Source organism: Protomyctophum parallelum, assembly GCF_964188405.1.
Source record: "Protomyctophum parallelum genome assembly, chromosome: 22".
Lineage (NCBI taxonomy): Eukaryota > Metazoa > Chordata > Actinopteri > Myctophiformes > Myctophidae > Protomyctophum > Protomyctophum parallelum.
Window position 1 is genome coordinate 7,425,925 of NC_139714.1, and position 13,070 is coordinate 7,438,994.

The following is a 13,070-nucleotide window of genomic DNA, read 5'->3' on the forward strand; positions in this document are numbered from 1 at the left end:
AAATATCTTTTCTACCTGAATTATAGCATGCTTATCTACTCGGCTTTGAAGATGCAGCATGGGACGGTCTGGTGGCCAACAGCAGCGGCAGAATAATCCAATTCCATTATCGGCGTCTGGCTGGAGGAGAGCGCAGGAGGTAAAGTCATTTCCATTTTTATCTAAAGTTTATTGTGGGTGAAGTTGAAATACCCATAAGGTATATGAGAACACATACCTCTTTTCTTTCTAAGTGCTGTGGAGGTAATTTAAGGATTAAAGTCACGCCGTGGAAAGAGTTGAAAGACCCAGTACAATATTATTCACCTTATACACAGCCACTATACACAGCCAACGGAGCCATAGACCACAATCTTGTTAATGTGTTTCTAGTTTGTGTTAGTAAAATTGATGCATAGTCTTCCCTGCAATGGTTCAGTTACATTAACGATTCAACCTTGACCAGAAGGTTCATGCTGAATCTGTGTGTGTGTGTGTATGCTTGTGTGTGTGTGTGTGTGTGTGTGTGTGTGTGTGTGTGTGTGTGTGTGTGTGTGTGTGTGTGTGTGTGTGTGTGTGTGTGTGTGTGTGTGTGTGCGTGTGCGTGTACACACATCACACTGGAGAGCTGCTCAACTCGAGGTCCTCTGAATCTGTCATTTGGTCCTGCTGCCATGGCAACCGTAGCCAGTAGGGTGACCAGAATCCCCCTGCTGGAACTTCTCTGCGCACGCACGCACGCACACACACACGCACGTGTGGATGTGCAAGGTAAAAGTATTCTACGACTGTAATGATATATGCCGTCTGTCTGTCTGTCTGCAGTACATCTTGATTTGTCCATTAACAGTTTTTCAATTTACACAATGGATTTTCACAAAAGTACCATATTTCAAATCACTTTCCAAAATTGCTAGCGTGTAATAGACAGATTTGATTCCGTTTATGGAATCAAAAAGCTTGTTGAAGCAGACAGTCTATGATGCAACTTTCTTTTCAGTAGGAGCTGTAGCAGCAGTAATTCTAATGCATCATTTTGTCAAATAGACATTATCATGAGTCATGACAGACAGATCCTTGATATTGTAAATGTCAGTCGACAACCTTGTAGGCCAGGATATGTCCAACACCGTCAGACACAGAAACAAACCAAACCTTGTAGGGTATGTCTAACACCGTCAGACACAGAAACAAACCAAACCTTGTATGTCCAACACCGTCAGACACAGAAACAAACCAAACCTTGTATGTTCAACACCGTCAGACACAGAAACAAACCAAACCTTGTGCAACTTCTCCAAAATCACAGCCGGCCAAATCTACACATTTGCAAAACATTCCTTTATTATAAATAGATTTATTCATCTGTTTTTTTCTGTATAAAAAAACCAGCATGCTTCAAACCATGGCATTGTTACAGGTTCACGATTCCCGATAGGTGTACGACCCCAGAGTTACCAAGACATGGGGAGCAAACACACTGGTGTCGGGATGCAGACAGGGCAATCCATCAGACAACAGCTGCGACAAGAATGAAAAAAAGTTGTCACGACCACAAAAATACAAGTAGAGAGTTAACGACAAACAGGTTTGAGTCTCATCTTAACCCTTTTTTTCATGTTTTTTTTTTTTCATATAATCTTCTTTAATAAACTTTGTTCTCATCTCTTAAATCTCCCCCACCCCACAAAAGACACCCCCACCCCAACTCAGTCCTCTGTTGATTTTTAAATAGAACGTCTACATGGTTTAGTTTAGTATTTTTTTCCTTTTGTTTTCACGTTTTATATATATTTTTTTTTTCGATAGATTTATTCATGTTGTTTTTTCCTGATCGACTGCAGGCTCCCTGTGACACGTCAGACATTCAATTTGCTTCCGTTTCTATGTTTATTTTATTTTTCATTTTTTTTGTTTAAAACGTTGAAGTTTATGGTTGGCCCAATGAGCCGTGAGCGGCAGAAAAGAAAAAGCAGGCACACTGATTGGCTAATTGGTCTGTGTGGTCCCGCCTCTCACTGTGGCCAAAGGGGGTTTGATGCGGAACAATACAAAATGTCTCATGCTTGGTTGTCGGTGGGAGGAGCCCCCAGCCAGTTGTCCATCACTTCCCTTGAGCAATCAGCTGAGAGGGGGCGTGGCCTATTCTATGAGAGGGGGGAGGGGTGGACCCGCACTCTTTTCCTTTCACTTCTCCAGTCCCCTTTTCCTTCTCTCTCTCTCTCATCTATCCATCGGTCCATTCCTCTTCACTGTCATCTCAGGTCTTCTCAGATGGCGTGGTTGCTGTAACTGACGTATGTCATCTTAGTTGATGAAGCTACATGGACAGAGAGGGAGAGCAGGGAGAAGAAAACCAGGGGGAGGGGGGGGGGGGGTGGGAGAGACACCGAAGGGAAATATATTAGAGTGAGAAGATAATGGATAGAGAAATAAAGCGGAGGGAAGGAGAGAGAGAGAGAGAGAGAGAGAGAGAGAGAGAGAGAGAGAGAGAGAGAGAGGAGGGAAGAGGAGAGATGAGAGAGAGGGAGACTAGAGACAGACAAAGGGTGACAATCAGTCAAAAACATGCAAGAGAGAGAGTGACAGATAGAAAGACTGTCATATGAGAGAAGATGTCTCCATAGACAGACAGAGGCCCTGTACACAGTCAAATCCTCATCCATCCACTTGGTTAGACTGTTCACTCACTGTCAAAGTGAAATGCCCACTCCGGATTTTACTGTTAGACACGTAGCTCACAGCAGCAGACCTCACGGCTTACGCCCCAATATGTACTTGATGGCGCGTCGGTGTCACGCGCCAAAAATAGCCGATCTAGGAGCTATTATTATCAGATATTTTTGCAAGCATAAATCAAGCTTTAGATCTGTAGGCCTACAGTATACTGCGGTTATCCTTCCCCTGGCCTGTACTGCAATGTAGTCTTGTCCGTTCCTAGTTTCACTGCATGGCCATTACCGTGCCACAAGAGAAGCAGGCAAAAATGATAGAAAAATGGCCCCCGATTGAAAAAAATCAATAAAAAATGAATAAAAAGAAAGAAAGTCAATAATTTGAAAAACAGAATTGGAGTGATGCAGCACGAAACAGTTTTTCCCCTGCTTCTTTTTTTTTCTCTTCTTTTTTTTCAATTATGAAAAATGCCCCCCGGCTCAGTATTGACATTTTTCAACGAAAAACAGCCCCTCTTGCAAAATGTGTGTGTGTGTGTGCGTGTGTGTGTGTGTGTGTGTGTGTGGGGGGGGGGGGGGGGGGGTCTGGGGGCTTGTCATTGTTGCATAAAGGAAGTGTCCACGGTATAAGTTGCCAAACTCATATTAATTTGCAAACTTTTTCCACAGTGTGTGCACTACTGGGCCACGATGACTCATCACTTTTTGGCTAATGAGTAAATAAATGAACTGTGACCCAGTTCCTCCTCTGACACAAACAAACAAAGTGCTGACTGGCAGGACGGGTTTGTGTGGCGGACTGGTGCCCGCCGCCTACTACTATTATGCACCTGCATGGATGTCCAGGCACACTCACCTGTGCGCGCACGCCAGCACGCACACACGCACACACGCACGCACACACGCACACACACACACACACACACACACACACACACACACACACACACACACACACACACACACACACACACACACACACACACACACACACACACACACACACACACACACACACACACACACACACACACACACACACACACACACACACACACACACACACACACACACAGGATAGCACACATAGCAGGATACAAGTACAGGAATACCTTGTACAAAGGACATAAACACTGCCAGTGCAGTTTTACAGTGGGAGAGCAGCCAGTTACAACGTGCATGGACAGCAAAGCATCGTTACATACAGTACAGCTGACATGTCGGACACAGGGCAGCAGACATAAATCATGGATAAAGGAAACAACGCCTCCTCCAAATTGAGCGGCTTCCTATAATGGCTGAAACTGAGCAATACCTCGCTAACTGCTTGGCTCTCCTTTTGGAAAGGCCGGCCATTTGTAAGCCCCTCACAACCAACTCATGCACATGCCCTAGGCTGCCAAAGATAAAAACTATAAGTTTACATCTGTAGCCTAGCTGTGCGATGGTCTGCATTAACTGCTGATACTTCCAGGTGGAGCGAAATCCCTTCACGACGGACAACGTACGTCGCGACGTATATTTTTCCGTCGCAACGTATATTCGAGTACGTCCTGGCGTAAATATCAATTCGTCCCGGCAGAACGGACTCGTCGCGGCTATATCTACCCGTTTGCGACGTAATAGGTTGACTATTATTTTCCGTCGCGCCAGAACGGGACTCGTCGCAGCTATATCTACCCGTTGTGGCGTGAGCTGGACTCGTCGCGGCAGAACGTGACTCGTCGCGACTATATCTACCCGTTTGCGACGTGCGCCTCGCCGGTCCTGTCTCCAGGCGAGCCTGCGTCCTTCATATATTTTTTTTTCTGCTCTCGTTGGACTTAACTTTAAAAGTCCAATGGAACACCTCTTTGTAACGGGCCGCTGTAGCATAGTGGTCTAATCCCTCGCCTCTCTATTCTTTTTTGCTGAGGACGCTGGTTCAATTCCCGCTCGCGGCAGACCAAAATTATTATATTTTAGACAGACACACAGACAGACAGACAGACAGACTGCCTGTCTGCCTGCCTGTCTGCCTGCCTAATGTATTGTAAATAATGTATTCATTCCATACGGCTATTTTTTTTTAATATAAAAACTTTTGTCTTTCGCGCGATTCGAACCAGCGTCGTCAGCACCAAAACATTGAGAGGCGAGTGATTAAACCGCTAGACTACAGCGGCCATACGTTACAAAGAAGTGTTTCATTGGACTTATAAAGACAATAGCACCCAGCTGCAGTCTCGCAAGGGGAGGGACCGGAAGTGCTTTTATTTCCGGCTTCCACGTGCACAAGCGCACATACACGCACGCGAAATATAATGCGCGTGCACGACACGCACTTGCTGGTGCGCGCTTAAATGCCGGGTGTATATAGTACCATCTGTGCTTAAACATAATTACGTGGTCGGTTTGGAAAAGTTTGAAGTAGTTTGTTGTAGGTAATATTTTAATTGAAAGCTTATTAGTTGGTGGTATAAGTGTGCATATTTGAAGAAATGCAAATCTAACAATAATAAAATGATATGCAATAATAGGCTAGGCCTATATGGTCGATTATAACATAATGATATCAAGGCATTTAAGTAATGTAATAAGTTGCTATAACCCCGTACCCCTGTCCCACACACACCATGTCCAGACCATAGACCACAGACACACGACCATATGCATTTAATTTACTATGAAAACCTGCATTTCCCGTCAGTCAGTCAGTAAGTGTGTCATGTCACGCCTCGTGTCATGCCTCCATATATGGTCACGCCTCATGACACGTCACACCACCATATATGGCCGTTTCCATATGATATAAGATCCCGACACTGACCTCATCAAACCCTGGATAGCCATACATTGAAAAGACTGGATCATCACCTAGATCTCCATATATGGAGCTGAGGCGGCCAGCAACTCTACATCTGACCTCATAATGTAATAATCAGCTCATAATGTAATTAAAAGACGAGCACATAACTTAATAGATTTTTCTATAATGTAATAATGTGTTACATTAAGAACCTCCACATAGGCGACTCATACTGTAATAAAACTTCATAATGCAATAATGTCTTTATAATGTATGAGCTGATTATTACATATTGCATTATATTTCGCGTGCGTGTATGTGCGCTTGTGCACGTGGAAGCCGGAAATAAAAGCACTTCCGGTCCCTCCCCTTGCGAGACTGCAGCTGGGTGCTATTGTCTTTATAAGTCCAATGAAACACTTCTTTGTAACGTATGGCCGCTGTAGTCTAGCGGTTTAATCACTCGCCTCTCAATGTTTTGGTGCTGACGACGCTGGTTCGAATCGCGCGAAAGACAAAAGTTTTTATATTAAAAAAAAATAGCCGTATGGAATGAATACATTATTTACAATACATTAGGCAGGCAGACAGGCAGGCAGACAGGCAGTCTGTCTGTCTGTCTGTCTGTGTGTCTGTCTAAAATATAATAATTTTGGTCTGCCGCGAGCGGGAATTGAACCAGCGTCCTCAGCAAAAAAGAATAGAGAGGCGAGGGATTAGACGACTATGCTACAGCGGCCCGTTACAAAGAGGTGTTCCATTGGACTTTTAAAGTTAAGTCCAACGAGAGCAGAAAAAAAAATATATGAAGGACGCAGGCTCGCCTGGAGACAGGACCGGCGAGGCGCACGTCGCAAACGGGTAGATATAGTCGCGACGAGTCACGTTCTGCCGCGACGAGTCCAGCTCACGCCACAACGGGTAGATATAGCTGCGACGAGTCCCGTTCTGGCGCGACGGAAAATAATAGTCAAAGCTATTACGTCGCAAACGGGTAGATATAGCCGCGACGAGTCCGTTCTGCCGGGACGAATTGATATTTACGCCAGGACGTACTCGAATATACGTTGCGACGGAAAAATATACGTCGCGACGTACGTCGTCCGTCGTGAAGGGATTTCGCTGTCTCTCGATACTTCAGCACTTTGGTTAGAAAGGCTTCTTCCAGGCTATAGTCAAAGGTACAGCCGACCTCGAGAATGAACACCTCTCTATGGTTTTCATTTACAACAATGACATCAGGGGTGTTAGCTGAAATGTTACACACACACGTGATTTTGATGGCAGATTCTGATTTAGTTTTAGTCAATCTTTTGAATAAAATTCAATTTAGTTTCAGTTATGTTTTAGTCTAGTCGACTAAATAAGTCGACTTCATTTACAGTTGACTTTGGCGGGTCTTGCCGGCGTCGTAATGCCTGATTTTACATTGCATGCTGAAAATAGACGATCTACAAGCTCACAACGCGTCATCTATTTTCAGAGCGCAATACCAGAGCGCAACCAATCATAAAATAATCTTTTAGTTCTCCACTAGTCTCTCCCTAACATTTTAGTCTAGTTAATATTTGTTGATGAGATTGTCAATGACAATATATTTAGCCTTAGTTTTAATTACTCGACTCTGCGAGCGGCAACACATTTTGCGTAAGTGCAAATATACAGTGACAAAAACACTACAACCACATTATATTATACGAATATGCAAAATACGATAAGGGTATGGCAGCTCGCCCCCCTTTGCAGGTACTCGCCCCTGCGCCATCTGTGAGCCAGTGGCATCGCTCTCTCCATCTCTCCTTCCCTCAATCGTACTGGAGAGAAATATTCTGTGGCCATTTGAAAGGTATAAGGAGGGGGGAATAGCACTAATTTTCGACATTTTACTGTGTCATAAATATATTTACATCTGTAGCCTATATTGTGATTACATTTGACCATACATTTGACTCTTGTGTTATATTCTTGTGAAATATTCAGTAAAGTATTCTGGTGAAATATTCACCCCAAGTTGATAAGATATGCAGACAATATAATACCAAGAACCCCCAGTTTGAAATGCATTAGGCTACAGACCCCCATTTGATACCATTTGCTCTCTGGGAGTACACTATCATCAGTGTTAATTTAACTCTGAAAATCAGGGTCCATTTGGTTCCATTTGTATGCTCTTGGAGTATGATGACTGTGCTAACAGTATTATCATAAAATATATCTCAGTTTGAAGATTCAAATTATGGATAATAAATAACAATACAACAATATATTTCATATGTGTGAGCTTGTAAAGTAGAACGTTGAACCTAGAGACAGTGTTGCCAAGTCTGTTCATTATAAGCTACTTTGGACTTGTTTATCTGTAAAGTTGGTTTAAAATATTGGTAGTCCTTGACATGGAAATGTTTGAGTTCCACTGCTCTAAAACAACATTAGACAACGAAGTTTGACAGTCAGCACTATAATTGATTATTTTAAGACTAATTTTCGGACCATTTCTGATTTACCTACTTTGAACTGGCAAATTAACATTTTTATAGACCTGGTTGCTTGTTTCACTCTCACATCCACGATATGTGTTTGTTTTGGTTTACGCATGGATGTTTTTTTTTGTTGCTTTAGCATCTTTAGCACAGTAGCTATCAGAGGCTGCAGCAGCTGCTGCTGTCATGAATAACAGTATTTAGCGCAAGTTTCTGTCCCAGAAGGATATGCGTGGCTGCTCCTCCTCCTCACACACACATGCACGCATGCACGCACACACACACACACGGCCACCTCCTGGGCTGGCCACTATGCAGACCCAGCTCCCTGCTCTATGCCCAGCTGTACTGCTGCGAGTGCTGCTGCTGCAAGCAGTGTAGAGTAGGCGTGGCGCAGGCTTAGAAGGGCGCCGTGAATTCACGACATTAAGGGGTAAGAAACCATCCCGGTCGCGTGGTTCATGTAACGCGTGTGTCACTGTGAAGGACTGGCCCCATTAAGTGAACGTAGTTGGCATAGTAGACGCCAACATGACGATTTTGACGTAGGCTGTTGAGCTTGAGCAACAACAGCGTGTTTCACAAAAGTAATATTTGTACAGTAAATAAGACATTTTTGTGGGTGAAAATGTAGCTTATGTTAATTCTGGGAGCGTGCAGAATTTCTTTTGCATAGAGAGATGTGTGGTAAAAGTGTGGTTCGGTCGGAGAAAGAGGACGGATAAACGGCCATGTGCTCGTGTACCCCCTGTCTATTAGGGTAGCAGGATACAAGCTTTCTGCCTGAGAGCAATGATATAATATGAACACACACACACGCAAACGAATGCACACACAAAGTTGTGCCAAATGGTGACACGGACAAATCTGCAAGTGTTTTTTCTTGCTCAGAATAGGTCTTTTCAAACGTGTACAATAAACCAACTCTCACCACTCCCATAAACAAACCAGTGTAGCATCTGTTTTGCCATGCATAAAACATTTGCAGAGAAATCAATTTATTCCCCATCTGTATTTGAACTCATGTCCTCATTAACATGAAACCTTCTCTTGAGAATGTTTGCATGAGAAGGTTTGTATTTGTTGTATAGCATCACCACGGTCGATTTTGGAAAAATGTGTTTTTCGGGTGATGATTGGGTGAAGTCACCCATGTCAGTCTGGCAGGGACATTGGCAGTAAAGACAGTCCAAGTCAAGACCGAGTGTCGGAGGGGTCAAGTCCGAGTTGAGACCAAGTCCGACAGGAGGCGAGATCGAGTCGAGACTCAGGCATGCGTCAGCTACGCTCCTTTACTTAACACTATAACTTTCTATAAGCGCCAGACAGCTCTCTTATAATGTTAATGTGAATAGAGCGCCGAAGTCCTGACGTCACTCGCTCATCTACTGGCTCTGCCTGGTTCACAGAAGTAATTTATCTATGGAGAATAACATGGGGTCACCTTAAAATCGTTTCATATAAGCATTGTGGATCCAAAATTAAACAAGCTGTCTCTGCGTTATTGTCAGGGAGGTGTCTCTGTATCGTTTGCGACAGTCACACTGCGTGAAAAGATGGGTTAACGGGCAATTATGGGCACTGTATTTTGCCCGTAAACCTCAAGTTTAGCGGGCATATAAAGTAATATTGTTTGTTGGAAAGTTTAATGGCAGTTTCCTGTAATACAGTATACACATTATTCCAAGCTTTTTGCGCAGTGTCAGCCACTCATGATACAGTCTGTTTCTAGCGAAAATGTAACTAATTCAGTAGCAGTAACAATAGCGTTTTCTCTCAGTCAGTTGATTCTTCATATCCATGAGTGAAACGGCCGGGATGACATGTTTATTTTTCAAACACAGTTATTAGATCTAAAATCCCCCTATGGGGATTAGGATTACAATGCAAATAAAAAGTACATGAACCGGTGGATTTGTGACCTCTAAAGATATTGACATCAGACTTCGGTGCTCTAAGGTCTCCTCATAATATGGGTATAATACATTTATTTCATTGTAGTGAATCGTGACTCGAGTGGACTACTGGACTGGGTGGGGGAGGAGTCCCAAGTCCCTTGTTCCCAGACCGAGTCAAGTCCAAGTCAATTTAAAGGTATATTCAGTGATTTCACTTAATTCAAATATCACTTATTTTTTTGTTTTGTTGTGATAATCCTCCCTACTATAGAGTGTGCTGACCATATAAGGAGTTCCTCCCTGTCCCCAGTTAACCCCTGGGGGTCAAAAAACCTTAGGTTTCGTTTTTGACTCTCTATCCTGATTGGACGAAAGGCTGGGTCCCACAGCCAAAAACGAAACCTAAGGTTTTTTGAGTGAAATCACTGAATATACCTTTAAGGGCGAGACCGAGACGAGACGGAGTAAATGGAAATATGAACTCGAGACCGGACTTGAGACGAGTCAAGGACTCGAGCAGTGTTGTTTTCGTCGACTAAAACTAAGACGAAAAATGTTCGTCGACTACCTTTGTCCACTGACGCAAACTAAATGGAAACTAAATGAATACTAAGCTATGACTAAAACTAATACTAAATACACTGACAATTTCGTCAACAAATAAAAACTACTAGACTAAAATGTTAGGAAGGGACTAGTGGACAAGAGATCCAGTGACCAGCATAAGTCTTGGTTGCATGCTGAAAATAGCCGATCACAAGATGTGAGATTGTAGATCGGCTATTTTCAGCAAGTGTAAAATTAGCCATTACGACGGCATCAAGGCCCACCAAAATACATTTTAGTCGACTAAATCAACTGTAGATTTAGTCGACTAAAATCCTATGATATTTAGTCGACTAAAACTAACTAACACTATCTTCGATGAATACAGAAGCGAAGAGTACTAATGGCATTACAAAAGGGGAACTATGACGCACTGTACTATATAATTATATATTCTTATTACTATACTATACATTATGAAATATATAAGTATAGTCAAACCATATCACATATTATGAGTGGACCACTATTGGTAAACCACACCACATATGTATTGTATATAATATATTATTATATGTTGCTTGTGTGTTATATATTATATATATATTATACCATTATTATTATTGTTGTTACTGTCATTATTATTATTTACAGTTGTTATTAGTATATATATATGAATTTATATATGAATGTGTGTAGATAAATGTACATACATAAGGACAGCATGAATGTATGTATGCACTGTGTAAGCAGGCACGGTCTGCTACACGTGCACAAATGGACTCCAAATGGAAGCCTATGGCTTCTCCCTAACCCTTTTTCGGAACGGACAGGACATGACCTATGGACACTATAAAAATTTAAAAAAAAAAAGAAAAAGAAAAGAAAAAAAAGAAAATGAAAAATGATGGAAACTGTGTGCAATGTATGAATGTATGTCCTCCTTCCGAAAATAAACTGAACTGAACTGAACTGAACTGAACACTAAGACATTCCAGGTGTCTAAAATGTGACTGAAACTAAATGAAAACTATTCAAGAGACTATGACTAAAACTAAAATAAAAAATTGCTGCCAAAAACAACACTGGACTCGAGCACTACAACACTAATTGGCAGTATCTTCTGAATATATGAACAATATGCCTGTATATGAACATGTGATGTAGGCTGTGTGTGTGTGTGTGTGTGTGTGTGTGTGTGTGTGTGTGTGTGTGTACGCGCGTGCATGCGCGCGCACGTTTATATATCCATGTCACACTACAGTACTTTATATGTTTACTTAAAAGAATCGGAGTGTTCTCTTACTCACTGTTGGTCTCCATGCTTTCACACAGTTCGGTCTTCACCTCGCCGTTGGGGCGGTCGCCTCCTTTCTGCAGTTTACCAGACATGGTGGCTGCTGTCACGATGGCCTTCATGACAAAACATGACGAAACAGTACAAATAAACAAACAGTTCACATAGCGGATACCAGAGTACAAATTGGTGCACATAACCGTTAAAGTGCAGGCGTTATAAAGTGCTATGCGATAGGTCATAAAAAGTGCATGTGCATTAGACATAGGCACGAGATAAAACAGTGAAAAAGTGAAAAGTGCTTATCATAAGGTTATGTGCACCTTGGTTACCTTGAAGCTGCGTTTGCGTTTGGGAACGTTCTGCTCTGGGTGGAGGAGGATGACGTAGACTTTAGGCATGTAGAGCATCCCTAGAGACACTGAGGCTGACAGACTCAGAGAGATGGTCAGAGTGGTGGTCTGGATGTACATCTACAGAGAGAGAGAGAGAGAGAATCATTTAATTTAATTTATTAAATACTTTGAATATGTTGGAATTCATTCAATTGAATGGTTTTTTGATTATTTTTTTACTTGTCTTAATCTTTTGAAATATATACCGTAGACATTTATTTTCTTTCTTTGTTTACGGAAGACACAACAGTTATTTACTTGCGAACCTTAAAAATTGGTCCGTGACCCAAACATGGTTCCGAACGCATGTGTATACAGACTGTCTGCACACAAAGCATGTCACATGTGTACAGACAGCAGACAGTGGGAGAGAGCCAGAGAGAAACCCGTGCTAATTTAGCATTCAGACGTTTGACTGTCAAAACACCGGAACGAGGACTGAGAGGAAGAAAGAAGGCTACCTCTCAGTCTGTCTTTCAAAGCGGAGGTGGGGGTATAGGTACAGAGAGAGGGGGGGGGGGGTCCTGTGAGAGTCAGAGAATGACAGAGAGAGGAGAGTGTGGGCTATTAAAATAAAGAAGAGAGTAGGGATGGCGAGAGACGGAGCAATAGAGAGAGAGAGAGAGAGAGAGAGAGAGAGAGAGAGAGAGAGAAAGAGAGACGGACAGACAGACAGAGAGAGACCCTGACCAAACCGTACACTGTCAACCCAGGTTGAGGCAGTGATGAAGAAGACTATGACCTGACAATGAACAGAGGAGGGCTGTCAGACAGGAGAAGGAAGGCTGGACCATTCCTGCCCACTTACAACTGCACCTGCCAGAGAGTCCCAATGCAGAAAGACGGCCCAGACATGACACCGCTCGGCTTCTGATTGCCTTGTCAGTGTCAGCCCATAATATAATGTATTTTTCTCTGACTCCCGGGCGAGGTTCCTCTTTATTTAAAACGTTGTCTCCGTGACCCTGGCTATCGACAGCCGTGACAAAGTGCCCCATGTTTCCGCGCGGTG

General features: G+C 42.8%; 1 protein-coding gene across 3 annotated transcripts in view; it reads right to left on the reverse strand.

The window, feature by feature from the left end:
• Positions 1-1,732: 1,732 nt before the first annotated feature.
• The window catches only part of grm8a (glutamate receptor, metabotropic 8a), a 313,805-nt gene continuing 302,467 nt past the window's right edge, over positions 1,733-13,070 (reverse strand). For 2 of the 3 annotated variants that reach the window (XM_083758163.1, XM_083758162.1), the window contains 3 exons: positions 11,996-12,136; positions 11,677-11,779; positions 1,733-2,299 (listed from right to left, as the gene is read on the reverse strand). In XM_083758163.1, coding sequence (XP_083614289.1) covers positions 2,250-2,299; positions 11,677-11,779; positions 11,996-12,136 — 294 coding nt within the window. In that variant the 3' untranslated portion in view covers positions 1,733-2,249. Of the gene's footprint in view, positions 2,300-11,672; positions 11,780-11,995; positions 12,137-13,070 lie in introns of all 3 variants that reach the window. The other variant, XM_083758164.1, reaches the window with a different exon arrangement.